At 43.1% G+C, this 23,137-nt stretch overlaps 1 protein-coding gene across 4 annotated transcripts in view; it reads right to left on the bottom strand.

The window, feature by feature from the left end:
- The window catches only part of rhbdl3 (rhomboid, veinlet-like 3 (Drosophila)), a 64,707-nt gene that overhangs the window by 19,956 nt on the left and 21,614 nt on the right, over positions 1–23,137 (bottom strand). For 3 of the 4 annotated variants that reach the window (XM_082965469.1, XM_014175462.3, XM_014175472.3), the window contains one exon: positions 3,555–3,713. In XM_082965469.1, coding sequence (XP_082821595.1) covers positions 3,555–3,713 — 159 coding nt within the window. Of the gene's footprint in view, positions 1–3,554; positions 3,714–11,044; positions 11,283–23,137 lie in introns of those variants that run through there. The other variant, XM_014175481.3, reaches the window with a different exon arrangement.

Raw genomic sequence — 23,137 nt, 5'->3', positions numbered from 1 at the left:
GATGGGATGAAGACTTTGGGGGTTTTTCTAGGCTCTGATGTCTTTCAGAAAAAGAACTGGGAGGGTGTAGTGGAGAAAGTGTGTGTCAGACTGTCAAGATGGAAATGGGTGCTGCCTCAGCTGTCTTATAGGGGAAGGGTACTGGTAGCTAATAATCTTGCTGCCTCTACCCTGTGGCACAGACTAATGATTTTACAGCCACCAAAGGGTCTGATTCAAGAGCTTCAGAGGACCCTTGTCAATTTCTTCTGGTCTGGACAACACTGGATTAAAGCTGCAGCCCTGTACCTGCCACTACACGAGGGTGGGCAAGGTTTGGTGGATATTTCCTCTAGGATCATGGCTTTCCGGCTTCATGCAGCCCAGAGGCTGTTGTACAGAGACGGTTCTAGCTGGGTCGACACAGCCTATATATTGATGAGGAGAGTTGGCTGTTTGGGCTTAGATAAGCACCTTTTCCTCTTAAAACTGGAGGGGGGTGATTTGCCTGGCCTGACTCCATTTTATGAGTCTGTTATGCAGGCTTGGAGAGTTTTTGTGAAGTCTCGTAAGGCCAGCACGCCACCAGGGATGTGGCTTTTTGAAGAGCCTCTTTTTCACAACACTGCCATCCAGTCCCGTGTTCTGGGTTCAGCTAGCCTACGTTCATGCCTGTTAGGCGTGGGGTGTACTAAACTGGGTCATCTGATGCGGAACAGGAATAGATCGTTGGAGGAGCTGGGAGAAAGAGCGGGGATCAGATCATCTCGCCTACTGAGGAAGGTCGTCGCTGAAGTCTGTGACTCCCTGCCAGTGCTTCATCTGCAGTATGTGACTGACATTTCCAATTGTGATCGGTGGAAGGAGGGTCTGGATTATGTATTCCCTGCACTGATTGTTAGTGCTGCAGCGGGGGCATTCGAGGAGGACATGGGGATGCTGCTTTCCTTCGATACCCCGGAGCTGGGGGAGTTCAAGGAGGTGGGAAAGAAGGCCATGTACAGAGTATGTGTAAAGGTGTCCCATGCATCTTCCCTGGAAGGGGTCAAATCGACGAGGTTGGCGGATGTGCTTGGTCCAGGTGCCTCTCCAAAAGGCTGTTGGCGATCACTGTACAAACTGCCTATTGATAAGAGGACAGCTGACCTCCAATGGAGGATAATACATGGAGCTATAGCCACTAACATGCATCTGGTACACCTGGACCCTACTGTTGGGGAGGGGTGTCCATTTTGTGCTGAGTCTGAAACTCTGGCACATCTGTTTTTACAGTGTCCCAGGTTGGTCGGGATGATTGACCTGATCACAAATTGGTTCTCAACGTTGGGAGAGGTTTTTTCTTCTCAACTGTATATATTTGGGCCAAAGTACAGGTTCAGTCGAAAGGGTGTAGTTGTGCTGCTTAATTTTGTGTTAGGGGCAGCAAAATTAGCGATATGGAAGACCCGAAAGAACAGTATTCGGGGACAGGGGTCTGTTGATGTGGTGGGAATGCTGGAGGGAATGTTGGCAGCGAGACTGAGGGTTGAGTTTGCATATTATAAACTGGTCAACAATGTTGATCTGTTTATGAGTATATGGGGTATTCAGAGGCTGTTGTGTATAGTTACTGTGGAGGAGGAATTGGAGTTGTGTTTTTAATTGATGTGTAACTGTGTTTTTTTTGTATGAGTATTTATTGTATGGTGGGCTCCCAGACCCAATAAAGATTATTTAAAACTCAAACTCTCTCTCTCTCTCTCTCTCTCTCTCTCTCTCTCTCACCCCATCTCTCTCTCTCTCTCTCTCTCTCTCTCTCACCCCATCTCTCTTTCTCTCTCTCTTGCTTTCCCTCATGCCTCTGGCTCTCATTCCCCTCTCTCTCTCTCTCTCTCTCTCTCTCTCTCTCTTTCTCTTGCTGTCTCTCATTCCCACATCTCTCTCTCTCTCTCTCTCTCTCTCTCGCTGTCTCTCTCTCTCTCTTTCTTTCTCTCTCCGATTCTTAAAGTAGTTTACAATTGCACCATTCTTCAATCTATAATGACCATTCGAATTGAACAGATCTCCAATTATGAGTCTTGATTGCAGTCAAGAGACAGTGTGGGATTCTTCATGACTGTAGGTTACCATGGCCACTCCCAGCCCAAAGCCAAACAGAGAGTGGGATCAAACGGTACCAAACATACACATTATGCCCCACACACAAACACCCACGTGGACACACACACCTCTATAGGTTACCCCACGTGGCCCAACCCCATAAAGACAAAGTCTTCTTTCTTCTTTTCAATAAAAAGAGAGAGAAAGGGAGTGACGTTCTATCTATTCACCCACAGCAAAGAAGAGAGCAGGGTAGAGAGAGATTGGTATTCATCCAACAAGGACTGTGTGACCAGGGACAATCTACTGCTGTACTGGGAGATGCTGTCAGGGAGAGGAGCGAGAGGAAGAGAGAGGGAGAGAGAGGAGAGCGAGGAGAGGGGTAGGGAGAGGGACAGAAGGGGCAGGGAGATAAAGAGAGCGAGAGAGATAAGAGAGAGAGAAGGAAAAGTAGAAAGAGAGAAAAGAGAGAGCTAGGCAATACCTCCCAATCACGCTGACAGCTTTATGGAATAGGCAGCTGAGCAAAGTAAAGATGGAACTGCAAATAAACCCCAGAAAGCATGTCTCTGTCTCCCACTCCTCCTCCTCCTCTCTCTATCCAACCTATCCTTCCCTCACCCTGCTTGGCCTCTGTTTCCAGTGAATGTGAAAGCAATGGGGGGTGAGGGGTGGTTTTTGTGGGTAACAATAGCAGCCACGCCTCCCCAACACACAGACACACACACACACACACACACACACACACACACACACACACACACACACACACACTACTTGAGTACATGCTCCTCATTCCTCTCTGTCCCACTTCCAGTTCCTCGCCCTGACCTTTGGTCTGTCACATGACCTGGACCGACCAATCAAAGATCCCCTTTCACAAGTTCCCACAGGCCCATTCTCAGCCCACTGTACAAGACAATGGACAGCTTTGAAGGAAGCGGAGAAGACAAAAGAGAGAATAGGAGAAAGGGAAAGTGAGAGGGGAGAGTTGGGGAACCTACACAAACCCACCACCCACCGACAACAACTTTACACGTTTCCAAACAACTGATTATTTCTCCAGATGACTTCACTGTCCATGGTTAAGAGTTCACGTGAAACACAACAGGAGCTAGACAGCGCGTGAAAGTGCAAATTTAAACCAAGCTGTGTTGTCTTGTCTAATACTGTGGAATATCCAAGGAGACCTGGGTGAGTAGTAGGATGATAGTAGTGGAGATGCTTTTATAGAGGGATGATAGTAGTGGAGATGCTTTTATAGAGGGATGATAGTAGTGGAGATGCTTTTATAGAGGGATGATAGTAGTGGAGATGCTTTTATAGAGGGATGATAGTAGTGGAGATGCTTTTATAGAGGGATGATATCATAAGACCACTTCCTCTCCGCTGTATGTCTCAACATGACCAATCGCTGTACAGTATAATCAATGTTACACTTATACAATCACTATTATCAGTTACTATGGTAACAGGAAGTGACTCGGGACTCTCACCAGGTTGACAAAGTCCTGGTAGCAGATCTTTCCGTCTGCGTTGCCGTCAGCGAGGGCCAATAGAACCTCCAGCTTGTGAGGGTCCAGCTCCGAGCCGTGGGCCGCCAGCAGGTCCCTGAACCGCTCTGTACTGATGAAGCCTGAACTCTCTGAGTCGAACTGGAACACACAGGGAAAGGCATATGATTAGAAGTTCCGTAGATGAACACAGAGACAAGGACATAGACACACACACACACACACACACACACACACACACACACACACACACACACACACGAGACTTGACAGATGTAGTCAAACAAAGCACATTTACAAAGATACAATGCACATACACACAAGCCTTATCGCATAGAGACACACAAAGGTTATTATCACAAGTGAATTATAAAATTAAGCCTTGTACCGAACATTCAACACTGACAAAAAAAAAAAAAAAAGCCAAAAAGCTATAAAATAACATTTGGTTCATAGTTTCAGCTACTTTGTAAAGAATTTAAGTGAGCCTGGAAAGCTCATCTAACCAACGGCCATTTTGTTTGATTTATTATTTTCATGAATCACATTCAGTAGCTGAGGAAAGAGCCCATAACTTATGAGAATATCCACACTTTACAGATGTTAGCTAGTGTTGCGTATTTCATTTGAATGTCAAGTGTACTGAAACGTTTAAATGCACTTTAAATAAAGTTACATTTTATCTGACTATTTGACCAATTACATCCTGGTCGTCTAAAACATGGCCTTTCGCCTACTACCCACCAGGCACTTCCAAGGGTCACGAGTCCTTGGCTCCACCCACACAACAGTCTCTCACATTCAGCAGAAACAAGTACCAGACATCCCACACGAGGAATTCTTCACACTCACTCCTTAGTTCTTTCTCTCTCACCAATGACGCATATACAGCACAGTGTCTGCATCAGTGAATCAAAGAGAACAGTCTCGATAGAAGCTATAACGTCAAAATACAGAGACACTGGATTCAAGACTCATCTCCTTCAAATAGGTGTTTGCTTTTTCTCATACCAAATGTTATATGAGCAAACATTCTTACACATTATCTCAATCCTCTCTGCTATGAGTGATAGTAATTCCAACGGAACTCAAACAGAATGGAGCCACTTTAGACTTCAGATGTGTCTGTTCAACGGACTGTTAAAATGGCCTGGATTTGAGTCCTCTTCTATTCCTGGATGCGCTTGTGTTTGATTTGAATGTCAGGTTGTTTGTGAATAGGCTCAGTATACAGCTGTCGTGCGTATAGTGTGTGTGTGTGACAGACAGACTAAATGAGCAGTGAATCTAATTCCATCGCCCTGAGCAAAGCCTCAGACAGTTTGTTTGCCTTCTCCATATGCTACGTTTGGCAGGCAGCACAACGGAAGACAGGCAGATGCCATAGAAATAACATCACAGACCATTGACTTGAATGGGGATTCTCCATCTAGTTATTAGACAGGCCAGTACATCACTGGGGCCGAGCTCCCTGCCATCCAGGGCCTCTATATCAGGCGGTGTCAGAGGAAGGCTCAAAAATTGCCAGAGACTCCAGCCACCCAAGTCATAGACTGTTCCTTCTGCTACCGTCTGGCAAACGGTAACGGAGCATTGGCTCTCTGATCAACAGGCTCTGAGACAGCTTCTACCCCCAAGCCATAAGACTGCTAAATAGCCAGACTGATAAATAGTCAATTAATGGTACCTGAACTATCTGCACTGACCCCACGCACACTCACTAGACTTTATATACACACTATATACACACCCTCACTAGACTTTATATACACACTATATACACCCTCACTAGACTTTATATACACACTATATACACCCTCACTAGACTTTATATACACACTATATACACACTCACTAGACTTTATATACACACTATATACACACTCACTAGACTTTATATACACACTATATACACCCTCACTAGACTTTATATACACACTATATACACCCTCACTAGACTTTATATACACACTATATACACACTCACTAGACTTTATATACACACTATATACACACTCACTAGACTATATACACACTATATACACACTCACTAGACTTTATATACACACTATATACACACTCACTAGACTTTATATACACACTATATACACACTCACTAGACTTTATATACACACTATATACACACTCACTAGACTTTATATACACACTATATACACACTCACTAGACTATATACACACTCACTAGACTTTATATACACGACATATACACACTCACTAGACTTTATATACACACTATATACACACTCACTAGACTTTATATACACACTATATACACCCTCACTAGACTTTATATACACACTATATTCACACTCACTAGACTTTATATACACACTATATACACACTCACTAGACTTTATATACACACTATATACACACTCACTAGACTTTATATACACACTATATACACACTCACTTGACTTTATATACACACTATATACACACTCACTAGACTTTATATACACACTATATACACACTCACTAGACTATATACACACTCACTAGACTTTATATACACGACATATACACACTCACTAAACTTTATATACACACTATATACACACTCACTAGACTTTATATACACACTATATACACACTCACTAGACTTTATATACACACTATATACACACTCACTAGACTTTATATACACACTATATACACACTCACTAGACTATATACACACTATATACACACTCACTAGACTTTATATACACACAACACAATATACACACTCACTAGACTTTATATACACACTATATACACCCTCACTAGACTTTATATACACACTATATACACACTCACTAGACTTTATATACACACTATATACACACTCACTAGACTTTATATACACACTATATACACACTCACTAGACTTTATATACACACTATATACACACTCACTAGACTTTATATACACACTATATACACACTCACTAGACTTTATATACACACTATATACACACTCACTAGACTTTATATACACACTATATACACACTCACTAGACTTTATATACACACTATATACACACTCACTAGACTTTATATACACACTATATACACACTCACTAGACTTTATATACACACTATATACACCCTCACTAGACTTTATATACACACTATATACACCCTCACTAGACTTTATATACACACTATATACACACGCACTAGACTTTATATACACACTATATACACACTCACTAGACTTTATATACACACTATATACACCCTCACTAGACTTTATATACACACTATATACACACTCACTAGACTTTATATACACACTATATACACACTCACTAGACTTTATATACACACTATATACACCCTCACTAGACTTTATATACACACTATATACACCCTCACTAGACTTTATATACACACTATATACACACTCACTAGACTTTATATACACACTATATACACACGCACTAGACTTTATATACACACTATATACACACTCACTAGACTTTATATACACACTATATACACACTCACTAGACTTTATATACACACTATATACACACTCACTAGACTTTATATACACACTATATACACACTCACTAGACTATATATACACTATATAAACACTCACTAGACTTTATATACACACTATATACACACTCACTAGACTTTATATACACACTATATACACACTCACTAGACTTTATATACACACTATATACACACTCACTAGACTATATATACACTATATAAACACTCACTAGACTTTATATACACACTATATACACACTCACTAGACTTTATATACACACTATATACACACTCACTAGACTTTATATACACACTATATACACACTCACTAGACTTTATATACACACTATATACACACTCACTAGACTTTATATACACACTATATACACACTCACTAGACTATATACACACTTACTAGACTTTATATACACACTATATACACACTTACTACACTATATACACACTATATACACACTCACTAGACTTTATATACACACTCACTAGACTTTATATACACACTATATACACACTCACTAGACTTTATATACACACTATATACACACTCACTAGACTTTATATACACAACATATACACACTCACTAGACTTTATATACACACTATATACACACTCACTAGACTTTATAAACACACTATATACACACTCACTAGACTATATACACACTCACTAGACTTTATATACACACTATATACACACTCACTAGACTTTATATACACAACACAATATACACACTCACTAGACTTTATATACACACTATATACACACTCACTAGACTTTATATACACACTATATACACACTCACTAGACTATATACACACTATATACACCCTCACTAGACTTTATATACACACTATATACACACGCACTAGACTTTATATACACACTATATACACACTCACTAGACTTTATATACACACTATATACACACTCACTAGACTTTATATACACACTATATACACCCTCACTAGACTTTATATACACACTATATACACACTCACTAGACTTTATATACACACCATATACACACTCACTCACACTACACTGTCACTCCCACACAAATCCCTCCCACATTCAAACACTACATACGCACACACATCCATACCGACACAACACAAACACACATGCTGTACATACACACACACACACGTTTACACTCATCATTTGCCGTTGCCAGTCTGTTCTTTGTTTTACTCTTATTGTTATCTATCCTGATGCCTAGTCACTTTACCCTGCCTTCATGTACATATCTACCTCAAATACCTTATTATTATCTATCCTGATGCCCTAGTCACTTTACCCTGCCTTCATGTATATATCTACCTCAAATACCTTATTATTATCTATCCTGATGCCTAGTCACTTTACCCTGCCTTCATGTACATATCTACCTCAAATACCTTATTATTATCTATCCTGATGCCTAGTCACTTTACCCTGCCTTCATGTACATATCTACCTCGAATACCTTATTATTATCTATCCTGATGCCTAGTCACTTTACCCTGCCTTCATGTACATATCTACCTCAAATACCTTATTATTATCTATCCTGATGCCCTAGTCACTTTACCCTGCCTTCATGTACATATCTACCTCAAATACCTTATTATTATCTATCCTGATGCCCTAGTCACTTTACCCTGCCTTCATGTACATATCTACCTCAAATACCTTATTATCATCTATCCTGATGCCTAGTCACTTTACCCTGCCTTCATGTACATATCTACCTCAAATACCTTATTATTATCTATCCTGATGCCTAGTCACTTTACCCTGCCTTCATGTACATATCTACCTCAAATACCTTATTATTATCTATCCTGATGTCTAGTCACTTTACCCTGCCTTCATGTACATATCTACCTCAAATACCTTATTATTATCTATCCTGATGCCTAGTCACTTTACCCTGTTTTCATGTACATATCTACCTCAAATACCTTATTATTATCTATCCTGATGCCCTAGTCACTTTACCCTGCCTTCATGTACATATCTACCTCAAATACCTTATTATTATCTATCCTGATGCCTAGTCACTTTACCCTGCCTTCATGTACATATCTACCTCAAATACCTTATTATTATCTATCCTGATGCCCTAGTCACTTTACCCTGCCTTCATGTACATATCTACCTCAAATACCTTATTATTATCTATCCTGATGCCCTAGTCACTTTACCCTGCCTTCATGTACATATCTACCTCAAATACCTTATTATTATCTATCCTGATGCCCTAATCACTTTACCCTGCCTTCATGTACATATCTACCTCAAATACCTTATTATTATCTATCCTGATGCCCTAGTCACTTTACCCTGCCTTCATGTACATATCTACCTCAAATACCTTATTATTATCTATCCTGATGCCCTAGTCACTTTACCCTGCCTTCATGTACACATCTACCTCAAATACCTTATTATTATCTATCCTGATGCCTAGTCACTTTACCCTGCCTTCATGTACATATCTACCTCAAATACCTTATTATTATCTATCCTGATGCCCTAGTCACTTTACCCTGCCTTCATGTACATATCTACCTCAAATACCTTATTATTATCTATCCTGATGCCCTAATCACTTTACCCTGCCTTCATGTACATATCTACCTCAAATACCTTATTATTATCTATCCTGATGCCTAGTCACTTTACCCTGCCTTCATGTACATATCTACCTCAAATACCTTATTATTATCTATCCTGATGCCCTAGTCACTTTACCCTGCCTTCATGTACATATCTACCTCAAATACCTTATTATTATCTATCCTGATGCCCTAGTCACTTTACCCTGCCTTCATGTACATATCTACCTCAAATACCTTATTATCATCTATCCTGATGCCTAGTCACTTTACCCTGCCTTCATGTACATGTCTACCTCAAATACCTTGTACCTCTGCACATTGATCTGGTACTGGTACTCCCTGTATATAGCTCCACATTGATCTGGTACTGGTACTTCCTGTATACAGCTCCACATTGATCTGGTACTGGTACTCCCTGTATATAGCTCCACATTGATCTGGTACTCCCTGTATATAGCTCCACATTGATCTGGTACTGGTACTCCCTGTATATAGCTTCAGATTGATCTGGTACTGGTACTCCCCTGTATATAGCTCCACATTGATCTGGTACTGGTACTCCCTGTATATAGCTCCACATTGATCTGGTACTGGTACTCCCTGTATATAGCTCCACATTGATCTGGTACTGGTACTCCCTGTATATAGCTCCACATTGATCTGGTACTGGTACTCCCTGTATATAGCTCCACATTGATCTGGTACTGGTACTCCCTGTATATAGCTCCATTCTTGTGTACTTTATTTTATTTGACTATAACATTTTTAAACTCTGCATCGTTGGGAAAGGTTTCGTAAGCAAGCATTTCTCTGTACACCAGTTGTATTCGGCGCCTGTGATAAATACGAATGGATTTGATTCTATTTCTATGGCAATAGAATGACAGGTGGGCATAAAGGGATGTTCCATTCTGTTCTTCAGGAAAACAACAGAGATGACAGTTGACTCTCATGAGGTCCTTTTTTATGGTGATTCCAAAAGTCGTTTAAAGATGCGGCGATACGGTTGGAGCATTTTGGTGAAATGACCATTGATAACTATAAAGACTGCGTTGGTGCTAAATAAATATGTTCAAATCGGCCACATTGACTCTTTCTTGAACAATATCCATATACTGGGAAAACCAGGTCAGGCATAAGGATTAGGGGATACAACCTCAACCCCAAATGTCACACATTGGAGACTGTGTGAACACACATACACTCCAACACTATATCTGTCCTGATGCCATACACACCCACACCCACACACACACACACACACACACACACACACACACACACACACACACACACACACACACACAACCTCCCTGAAAGGGAAAGTGAACCAAACTAACCTTCTTCTGCAGGATGTCTTCCAGTTTCTGCCGGGGACATCTTGTCATGTCTCTAGTTTGTGTAATCCCAGAACCCAGAACCATATCTCACGTGTGTTAGCCAGTTAATAGTGTCATAAGAGACTCCTGTCTGTGTGTAGTCCAGTCCTACTGCTCTCTGTCTCGCTCTGTTTGTATCTACCAGACTGTCTGGTCCAGAATGAGAGCTTGTTTACCCCTCTGACGGATTACAGTCCCATACTGAACCCCCACCCCCTAAACCCCCTGTTCTCAGCCCCCTACAATACAACCCAGCCCCAAGCCCCATTTTAGCCTACATTCAGATCTCAGACCCCCATCTCTCTTAGACACACACTCCTACAACTCTCTCTCAAACTGAAACTAACACACACCCTTTCTCTCACATGCCTACACACTGTCACTAAGACCCACACATACACATTCCCACACACCAGCTCCACATCCAGCCCTTCATACTCCAGTTCACATTCTGGCAGGCAGGGATGAGTGTGATGTGGGGAACCCCTCCTTAACAATGGGGGCCTAACGGAAATTTCATGCACGGTTTACCCAATCCCTTTCCCCCAATAAGACCCTGTTTCCCCTCGTCCCTCTGAGCGCTTCACATAAGACATAGGAAAGACACATTAGAATATGGGAACAGCACTGATGATGACATAGACACATTAGAATATGGGAACAGCACTGATGATGACATAGACACATTTGAATACGGGAACAGCACTGATGATGACATAGACACATTAGAATATGGGAACAGCACTGATGATGACATAGACACATTAGAATACGGGAACAGCACTGATGATGACATAGACACATTAGAATATGGGAACAGCACTGATGATGACATAGACACATTAGAATACGGGAACAGCACTGATGATGACATAGACACATTTGAATACGGGAACAGCACTGATGATGACATAGACACATTAGAATATGGGAACAGCACTGATGATGACATAGACACATTAGAATACGGGAACAGCACTGATGATGACATAGACACATTTGAATACGGGAACAGCACTGATGATGACATAGACACATTTGAATACGGGAACAGCACTGATGATGACATAGACACATTAGAATACGGGAACAGCACTGATGATGACATAGACACATTAGAATACGGGAACAGCACTGATGATGACATAGACACATTAGAATACGGGAACAGCACTGATGATGACATAAACGCTGAAACGTGTTTTTTTGTTTAGCACTTATTGCACTTTGCACTGGTACGTTTGGAATTATTTTGAGTATAGAATTACATCCAGGCTTCCTTGGGTTTTCGTCTTTACGGTTTGAGTGTGAGTACCTGCTCAACTCTATCACCATGGCATACACACACAGGGACATATCATTATGTTGTACTGTCCATATTCAAATGTCAATCTCCACCCAAAATGTAATATAAGCTAAGCCAGGACTTGCTACTGCTTCCTCCTGACCATGGGGGTTGTTTTGGGCACAACAAAGGGGTGTGGGGTGTGAGACAAACCAAACAGATTATTTCCCCCGGACCAATGATAAAGTATTATGCAGACAAAGGCCTTCATTTGATACATACACACGCACGAGGGAACACATCCAGTAATCCTGCCATTTGGGCTACTCCATAGCCTAGCTTCAAGGGCTGAGGAGAGGAGAGGAAAGTAGAGGAAATGAGAGGAGATGGGAGAAGAGGAGGGAGGGGAAGGGAAGGCAAGAGAAGAGAAGAGAGAAGAGAAGATTGGGGACAACACTAGGCTGGGCCTTCAGCCTCATTTTCATAATGCTGCATATTAAGAAGCTTGAGGCAGCAGCCATGGAGAGTTTAGGGAGTCCACCAAGCCTAACAACCCACAGGAACAGTCTGAAATATCATTGGTTCAAGTCTGATTTTGAGCAATCTTTTTCCCTCTGTATGAGCCGACCACAAGGTCCTTCCCCCGACCTATTTAGATCTAATATCTTTCTAATATTAATCAAACAGATGAATCCATCCAAGACGTGGGAAATGTGATTAGCCCTCCAGCGACCCTAATAAACAGTAGAGTGTTCAGGCAGCTACAGACATGTTGGAGTGATTGTAAACCAGTCAACCCTGATATAACGACTCTACCACATCCCTTATCCTTAACCTCACCCCAGGAAGCTGCTCCACTCATCTAGTGACCTCTGACCTGAACTAATATGGGTCACTGTCCAACAGGCCCTCTGCCCTGCGCTGAGATAAACCCATGAGGCATTTTCTGGAACAGTGACCACCACCTCAAAGGACAGCGGTTAACTGGAGTGTAGGATAATGTAGGGTAATGATGTAGGATAATGAAGTTCAATTGGAAAAGACAACTGACAACTCAGTTTTGTGCTCCTGGTTGCTCTCAAATTGGTATGTGGTTAGTTGATATTTAGGCCAAAAAATCTTAAATCTTCTCTTTTGTGAACTACCATGCCAGGTGTCTCCATAAAGCATGACACCTGTAAGTGGATGTCCTTCTCACATGTGTCACGCCCTGTCCTGAGAGAGCCGGTTTATCTCTGTTTGGTTAGGTCAGGGTGTGACATGGGGTGGGCATTCTATGTGTTGTGATTCTATGTTTGTTTTTCCTTTGATTGGCCTAGTATGGTTTCCAATCAGAGGCAGCTGTCTATCGTTGTCTCTGATTGGGAATCATACTTAGGCAGGCCTTTTTCCCACAGTCAGTTGTGGGATCTTGTCTTTGTTTGGTTGCATGTATTTTGCACTACGAAGCGTTTCGTTTGTTGTGTTGTTTATTGTTTTTTTGCTGGTTCACCATTAAAATAAAAGATGATGAACTCAACTCACGCAGCGCCTTGGTCTACCTTGAACGACGGACGTTACAACATGGTTCAAATTCATAACTTCCTGAACAATGGAAAAACTACCATGGACCAAAATCTATATTGCGATAAATTGGCTGAATTGATGCAATAACAATGAATAGAACAATAAGTTTATAACAATGTGCACCACAGTTTATTTTATTATCCTTTAAACTTCTACTACTAGCTTGATTGTAGCCATCAATTGTCCCATAAACAATCACCCATATTAGCAAACTATCTTATCACATTTCTCTAGTATAGGCTACTTATCGTAATGGTAAGTGATCAGTATGGTCGGTAATTATCCGGTTTATCGTCCCCGATCTATGTCCATCACAAAAACACTGGAATAAGTTCCCAATTCTACATAGTCTATTCAGGGAAGTTGAATAATGAAAGTAGTACTTTATTGTTTCACCTACAATGATATTATCATCAACAAATAGAGACGTCTCATTCCCATTCCTTTACCGCATGACTTGGCACAGTAAAACGCGTGATAACATGCGTGAGCTGACTGATGGGGGGTGCAGTAACGCGCATTACCCTGAGAGCAGGGGTTCACAATTCACAAAACTGCAATGTTACGGCACTAATGTTACCCCATAGAGATGCCAAAAGACTGCTGTGGAGCTGAGGGAGGCCATTAGTGAATCTATGTTCCCTTTGGGGACTTCCTGTATTCTACATGATGGGTGAGGACCCTTAACAGGTGATTAGGCTAGCTGTTAGCTCAAGGCTTGGGAAAGTTTAACAAGACACCAACAACCGGCAAAGTCAAAATTGTTCTCTATCCAGCTTTATAAAAGTCGAAGAAGCATATTTTTTATTTAATTTTACCAGGTAAATTGACTGAGAATACATTCTCATTTACAGCAACGACCTGGGGAATAGTTACAGGGGAGAGGGGGGGGGGATGAATGAGCCAATTGTAAATTGGGGATTATTAGGTGACCGTGATGGTTTGAGGGCCAGATTGAGTATTTAGCCAGGACACCAGGGTTAACACCCCTACTTTTAAGATAAGTGCCATGGGATCTTTAATGACCTCAGAGAGTCAGGACACCTGTTTAACATCTCATCCAAAAGACAGCACCCTACACATGGCAGTGTCCCCAATCACTGCCCCGGGGAATTGGTATATTCTTTAGACCAGAGGAAAGAGTGCCTCCTACTGGCCCTCCAACACCACTTCCAGCAGCATCTGGTCTCCCATCCAAGGACTGACCAGGACCAACCCTGCTTAGCTTCAGAAGCAAGCCAGCAGTGGGATGCAGGGTGGTATGCTGCTGGCTACATATGATCTATGTTCTATTCTAGAGGAGGGTTCTACCCTATCCCATGGGCTTCAACTTAATGACGTAGTCTACAGTAGCTACATGAAACGATAAAAGATCGAAATGTTTTATATGACCCTCGATCGGCCTCACCAGCTCAATCACTCAAGGCATGCAATTAATTATACCGCTGTAGGATAACACCTAACACCTACACAGTAAGGTCATACAGAATTAGAAACACATTAACATATAGGGAATATATTTATCTGTAGGCCCTTAGTCTCCATAATGGTACCCTATTCCTTATGTAGTGCACTACTTTTGACAGGAGCCCTATAGGCCGTGGTCAAAAGTCAGGGGCGGATTGGCCATCTGGGGCCTCAAGGAAAAAAAATGGTCCGGTTTGTTGCCAGGGACAATTTCTGCTCCCAGTCCACCCCTGTCAAAAGTAGTGCACTATATAGGGAATATGGTGCCGTTTGAGACACAGCCTAGAAGTGTCTGCTGCAGTGGACCATTAATACACATGTTCATTATGCCATGGATCAACAGTGAGCTACTCATCATGATAGATGAAGAACTGGTGAGGGGCAGGCAGCTGAACATGCTGCAGGGTCATGGGACTGGGAGACACACACACACATGAACAAACGAGTTCACACACACACACACACACACACACAAAGGTAGAGTGCTCCCTTGACATGATCCAATTAGCTGGTCTAATTAAAAGCTACTAGACTGGTGGGGAGAAGCTTGTTCCTCTCTCTGCTAATTACAGAGCAACACTGGGGAGGACAGGAATGTCTCAGGGCTGTGATTCTCTCTCTCTCTCACACACACACAAGTACACACACGCATTCACACACACACACCCACGCATGCATTCACACACACAGGTGCATGTTCGCCCACACACACACACTCACTATCCCATCTCTCCTGGTAAGGGATCTGATTGTAATGATCTCTTTCTCCAGTCATGGAGACTGATAGGATCTGACGCCAGAGGGAGATGGAGAGGAGTGTGTGTGTTCCAACAGCACTCTTCACTTAGCTACATTTACTATTAGATCACTCACGGAGACACACACACACACACACACACACACACACACACACACACACACACACACACACACACGGAGTGAGTGATCTAAGTGAGCGGCAGATGTACAATGAACAAAAATATAAATGCAACATGAAAAGTGTTGGTCCCATGTTTTATGAGCTGAAATTAAAGATCCCAGAAATGTTCCTTACGTAGAAAAAGCTTATTTCTCTCAAATTTTGTGAACAAATTTGTTTACATCCCTGTTAGTGAGCATTTCTCCTTCGTCAAGATAATCCATCCACCTGACAGGTGTGGCATATCAAGAAGCTGATTAAACAGAATGATCATTACACAGGTGCACCTTGTGCTGGGGACAATAACAGGCCACTCTAAAATGTGTTTTGTCACACAACACAATGCCACAAATGTCTCAAGTTTTGAGGGAGAGTGCAATTGGCATGCTGACTGCAGGAATGTCCACCAGAGCTGTTGCCAGAGAATTTATTGTTAATTTCTCTACCATAAGCCACCTCCAACGTTGCTTTAGAGTACGTCCAACCGGCCTCACAACCGCAGACCACGAGTGTGGCATCATGTGGGTGAGAGGTTTGCTGATGTCAACGATGTGAACAGAGTGCCCCATGGTGGCAGTGGGGTTATGATGTGTCGCGCTGCATGAAGTGGTGGTCACACCAGACACTGACTGGTTTTCTGATTCACGCCCCCTTTCCTTTTTTTTAAGGTATCTGTGACCAACAGATGCATATCTATATTCCCAGTCATGTGAAATCCATAGATTAGGGCCTAATGTATTTAAATTTACTGATTTCCTTATATGAACTTGTAACTCACTAAAATCTTTGAAATTGTTGCATGTTGCGCTTATATTTTTGTTCAATTCAGTTTTCTTTGGCCCATACACCACTGTTAGGGGTGTGACTCTGTAGGTTGAGGTGTTAAAGGGGTCAGCTGACAGCTGGGAAATGGGACGCTTCTGTGACTCAAAGGTTTTCGAGAAAGATGAAAAGGGATGGTGTGAGGCAGGGGGTAGGGTGGTCCATGACTAAAGAGGGGGGGGGGGGGCCTTCAAGCCCCATATTCTATGTCCCTCTCATCACACATGCACGCACACGCCCACGCACACAAACATACGCACTCACACACACACACACTGTGGCTCTGCTGCCATTCCAATGCTAATTCAGGGTTTCTAAGTGTGACCTTGACACCAGCGAGGGGCCCTTCCTGTGTGATATCTGCCTAATCCGAGTCTCTCTCTCTCTCTCGCTCTCTCTCTCTCTCTCTCTCACACACACACACACACACATACACCACACACAAACATCACAATCTACAGCTGAGGCAACACTAATGCTAGATTACATCACTACTCCCCTTGGCTGGCTATAGAAAACCACATGAGTTGATCTGTACCTCCATTGACCAGAGAGAAATATGGCGCTTACTCTCTCCTCGTTGTCGTCTAGGAGACTAGTTCAGCTTGAGTGCAGACAGCAGCTTGCAAGTGGACTGGGACGGGGACAAAGGGGGCGTGGCTAGGACCTGACAGCCAGGGTTGAAGGGTCATGGCTATGACTGGCAACTGGGTCCACAGAGTCACCCCAGGCAGTCCTACAGACAAGATTGGGTGACACCAAAAAATGATGGAAGGTAGTCCTGCTGTCAATGGGAACATGATGTGTGGTGTGTCAGTGTTTCCCATCTTGCACTAATATCTGACTCTAATCCCTCTGCCGTAGGTGTGATCCAAACCATAAGATAACGTAAAGAAAATATGTTTTCTTCAGTCAGACTGGGTGGTATGAATAGAACATATAGGCTATTACTGTCTGTGGAAAGCTAGTCTTAAACCTGGGCAGTTTGTAAGAACGTGGCTCTGTGTTCACCAGACCAGATCTGACACCGACTTCACACTCCCAGATAAGTCGACGTAGCAAAAGCTTGTGTTTTGACAGCTGCTGGCTATCTCAGACACTGATGGGGTACAAGAATGTGCGTCGGGCCCGATTTTGACATAGGGAGTCAATTGAACAGAACAGTGCTTTTCATACCTCAAGGAGAGGAGCTTTCCAAGCACCATACAATAGGAGATGAGGGGATTGTTGTTTTTTCAGTGTGTGTATGTGTGTATGTGTGTGTGTGCATGCTATTTGTTGTAATACACCAACGTTCAAAGTTGCACAGCTCAAAGCGAAAAGCTCCATTCAAGCTCATTTGTGGGATAGATTCACATTGATTCACTTTTGGAATCTCCACATTCGTTCTCATCCTGCTGGGTGTCTTGGTTTAACTATGCATTCGTCTCAGCTGGTACCAACAAATGGAGATTGGCAGAACCAATATATCAGTCTAATAATTTGGTCCAATCAGTGCCAATGTATTAGCATCTCATCCAATCAGTGCCTATATATATCAGCATTTTTTCCAATCAGTGCCAATCAGTGCTAACATTAGTCTTTTAATCAATAAGCGCCGATATGTTAGGACTTCATCCAATCAGAAGGCATTATGTTTGTCTTGCATCCAATCAGCACCAATACATCAGTATTACTATCAGAGCAGCTGCTGCTGATTGAGTGGCAGAATGAGGCAGATCTAGGTGAAGGATTTCGTCTCCAGACTGTCAATTACCCAGACATCATCTCTCCCGTCGCCAGACATCATCTCTCCCGTCGCCAAACGTCTCGGCGGAAAGGTCAGCGTCTGGCTCAAAAGGAGCCCTGTTAGCCATGCGTGTCACGACCAGGCTCGCAGACTTCCTACGCCACGGTGACTTGAGCGATGACTAATGCTTTGACAGGACACTAATAGCCTTTCAAATGCCATGCCAACGTCTGATAACGCTACCGCAAGTCCACACTCACTAAGAGACTGTGGTAATCCACAGAGGACAGGAGGACAGGTGTCTGTCTGTCTGTCTGTCTGTCTGTCTGTCTGTCTGTCTGTCTGTCTGTCTGTGTGTCTGTGTGTGTGTGTGAGGAGGTTCACTCGTTAAAAGAAGGGAGGGAGAGTGAGAATAGAGGTAAAAATAGATGAGGTGATAAATGACTGTGTCTAGATGTGAGTCGTATTATCCTCCTGTGTACAACGCTGTATCCACCTTAGTGAGCTAGCTAATATAAGGCCTGAGCCCACAGTTCCCTGATGACAGGTCAGAGAGTCTACGGCGGCACAATGACATCTACATTGACTAGAGTAAGAACTTTGTTTTTTGAGGTAAGAATATGCTTTTCCTTTAGGGAAGGAGAAGGTTCTTTCATAAAGAGATTTAGACAATGTGCAACTATTTTAGTCTACCAAGTATAAAGTAACGTGTGGAAACCACAGCAATGCTACTTAAGACTTTCTCATACTGTAGGTGGGAGGTTGAACAAAGATATGGGAGAGAGCAAGACTCCTTTTCATTCTCTCACCTGGACAGCACGAAAAACCCACCATCCACACATCCCATCCACCAACCCTTTCCAAGATCCCCACCCACCCCTTCCATTCCAAAACACCTCATGATTTCTACTAAGGCTGTTCCTGCGCTTAGAAAAAGGGGTTATCTAGAACCTAAAAAGGTTATTCGGTTGTCACCATTACAGAATCTTTTAAAGAACCCTTTCCACTGAGGGTTCTACACGGAACCCAAAAAGGTTCTACATGGAACCAAAAAGGTTTCTACCTGGAACCAAAAAGGGTTGTCCTACGGGGACAGCTGAAGAAACCTCTTGGAACCCTTTTTTCTAAGATTGTAGCCTACATATTTAACGAGTGGTTAATCTGTCTTCCCTCTCTCTCTTCCTGTACCTTTTCTCTTATACATCAAAGGTAAGTGAATTTGGGTCCACTCTCCTTCTGCCATAATCATCTCTTCGCACAATGAGCGGGAAAATAACAAGTTAAAGTGCCCACCCTTCAGGACGTTTCTGTCTTTTACTGGGGTTCTAGTGTACAATGGAATAATTGTCAAGAGAAAAAAGGAAAAAGAGACCGAGAGAGAGAGAGAGAGAGAGAGAGAGAGAGAGAGGAAATGACAGTGTGTGTGGGAGGCAAGGATTTTCTGTCTAATGAACACGGGTTAATTTAATGGACGAGGACTGTCTCTAGACCTGTCGTGTGGGAAATGTCAGGTCAAACTGTGTTAGCACACCAAATGGAAGAAAACGGAGTAAAACACGGAGGGACCACATGGGGTTGTTTTGCTACGATGTGCTTTAATGAACACGACCCAGGAGAAGGATACAGTGTCTGACAGTATAGTCCACCAATCTCCTTCCCTCTTCAGTATTCTATCCATTCCTATCAGCCCCTGATGAAAGGAGGTGAGACAGACAGACCGTCCCCTTCTACAAACACACAGCATCATTATCTTCTTTATTCCCTGGCTGGATGGGAAGTGAATAGAGATAGATTAGCCTGGCCTGGTGATTGCTTTCTCTCTCCAGGTGAACTCATTCACTCTCCTCCCTCTTTCATTTGAATCTCTTTAAAAGCACAAAAAGGCTGATACGATTCATAACTCTGCATACAGTCCAATTTACTGGGTGAAATTGTTTTTCAGACCATGCACCTGTGATCTTTCTCTTTCCTCTCAGAGCTGTACAAGGGTAGTACATCGGTTTATTAGCTTGGTCCCAGATCTGTTTGTGTTGTTATGCCTGACGACCATAGGAGTTGGCAAGACAGCAGAATCAGATCTTGGATCAGGCTAGAGGTTTTTGGGTAGTCCTGTTTTGGGTTATGCTGCTAGCGGAGGAGGTGAGTGACGTGCCTTTCTGTCTGGGGTAATGGATGATGGCTGGGTGTGTGTCGCCTCGCCCAGTTGGTCATTTAGCAGTGTGTGTGTGTGTGTGTGTGTGTGTGTGTGTGTGTGTGTGTGTGTGTGTGTGTGTGTGTGTGTGTGTGTGTGTGTGTGTGTGTGTGTGTGTGTGTGTGTGTGTGTGTGTGTGTGTGTCGGACTGACAGCGTTTTAGGGTCTCTCATTCATCAGATCACTCTCATCAGGCTCCAGGCTTGCTGCCACAAATTAGCACAGCCTGTCACACCCCGCCACCCGAAGTGTGTAACCTAGCAACACTGCCATGTTACATGGACATGTGATGACTTCACCCTGGGGGACAGGTCACAGCCAGGTACAAGTGCCTCCTTATGGAGAGAGGTTGAGATGTCAGAGTCTCTGGTATTACACTACTCTCTGGCTGTTACGTAGCCTAGCGGTTAAGAGCGTTGGGCCAGTAACCGAAAGGTCGCTGATTCGAACCCCCAAGCAAACTAGGTGAAACAATATGCCGATGTGCCCTTGAACAAGGCACTTAACCCTAATTGCTCCTGTATGTCGCTCTGGATAAGAGCATCTGCTAAATGAATAACATTAAAATGTCAAATGCAATATCCTATCCCTGAAACACTCCCACTCCTTGATTGGTCTTCCTCTAGCCCTGAACCACACTCATATTACACCTATAGCTGAAGAAATCATAGGCTCTGATCCAATCACATCTAAACGACATCATCGCCTGGCTGTAATCATCCAGTGTAGCTGGGTCGGCAACCGAAACAAGCAGGGATTTAACAGCATTAATAGGCCTCATCAACAAGTAGAAAATGAATTAATCAGTTCAGTATGTGATCCATCCGTCCACTATTTCCAACCAGCAGCACCAACCTGTACAGCTAAAGGCAGTCAAGATCTATTACTGGGAGTGAGACGACTTTTCGCCCCCACTCCTTGTCCTCCTCCTCCTCTCAAAACCCTGACTGCACCAAGACTTAATTACCGTCTTATTGCACTGAGACATGTCCCTGGTTCAATTACAGGGGCTGAGGCCTTAAACAATACACACACACACACATGCACACATCATAATGGCTGCAGGCCTAGTGTAAAATGAAGTACAGTACTATCATAAGGCTTAGACAGATGCTGCTCTGTAGCAACAACACTGAAATGTAACAAACTCCTGCCTGGCTGTTAGCTGGGCACTAGAGGCCGGTGTGTGTGTGTCTAAAAATCGGGGTACCTCAGAGGGGGAACAGAGAGAAAGAAGGGCTCCTGTGGTAACAGGGATTAACACAGCAGACAGCTGGGTGAGTGGTCCTCAGCAGGTTCCCTAGCATGTGGGCAAATAAACAGTTTACCCCCCAGTCGCCTGAGTCTGAAAGGAGTGTGTGGAATATGCACACACATACACATGTGATGACTGATTCACACACACACACACACACACACACACACACACACACACACACACACACACACACACACACACACACACACACACACACACACACACACACACACACACACACACACACACACACACACACACACACACACACACAAAAACAAACACACATACAGACACAAACTCAGTCTTGGTGAAACACACCCACACACACCTACAAAAGAAAAGTTGTAGAAGAAAAAGAGAGGGTGATGGAGAGTCCATGTTGTTCAGACACAGGGCATGGGCAGGTCAGCACAGAGACAAAGACAGGAGGCCATAAAACTCTTCAGACAAATCTCCACATAACATTGGGGTGAGAAACCCTCATTACCAGCGGGCCAAGCCCTCATTTACAGCAACCACCGTCGGAGGCCATTCCGAGAACGAGGGAACAAAAAGAGGGAGAAACATTTATTTTTGGAGCCTTGTCTGTCTGTTTTTCTCTCTATTCAGTCTTTCTTTCTCGGGGTCGCCCTAAACTGACCCCTTTTTATGAGGGGGCGGCGGCTCCATTCACCATAGAGATTTATGGTCTTTAATAGGGGAAATGGACCCGGCCCGGGGCTGCCCTCAGGGGGGCCTGATTTAAATTCTACAAAAACGTAGGAGAAGGTTTGGAATTGGGATTGGGGGGAGGGAGGTGGCGATCAGGGTGGGT

This window comes from Salmo salar, chromosome 02 (genome assembly GCF_965601325.2).
Source record: "Salmo salar chromosome 02, fSalSal1, whole genome shotgun sequence".
In the NCBI taxonomy this organism is placed as follows: domain Eukaryota; kingdom Metazoa; phylum Chordata; class Actinopteri; order Salmoniformes; family Salmonidae; genus Salmo; species Salmo salar.
The sequence above is the reverse complement of the archived record's forward strand: the minus strand, read 5'-3'. Positions and strand labels throughout refer to the sequence as shown.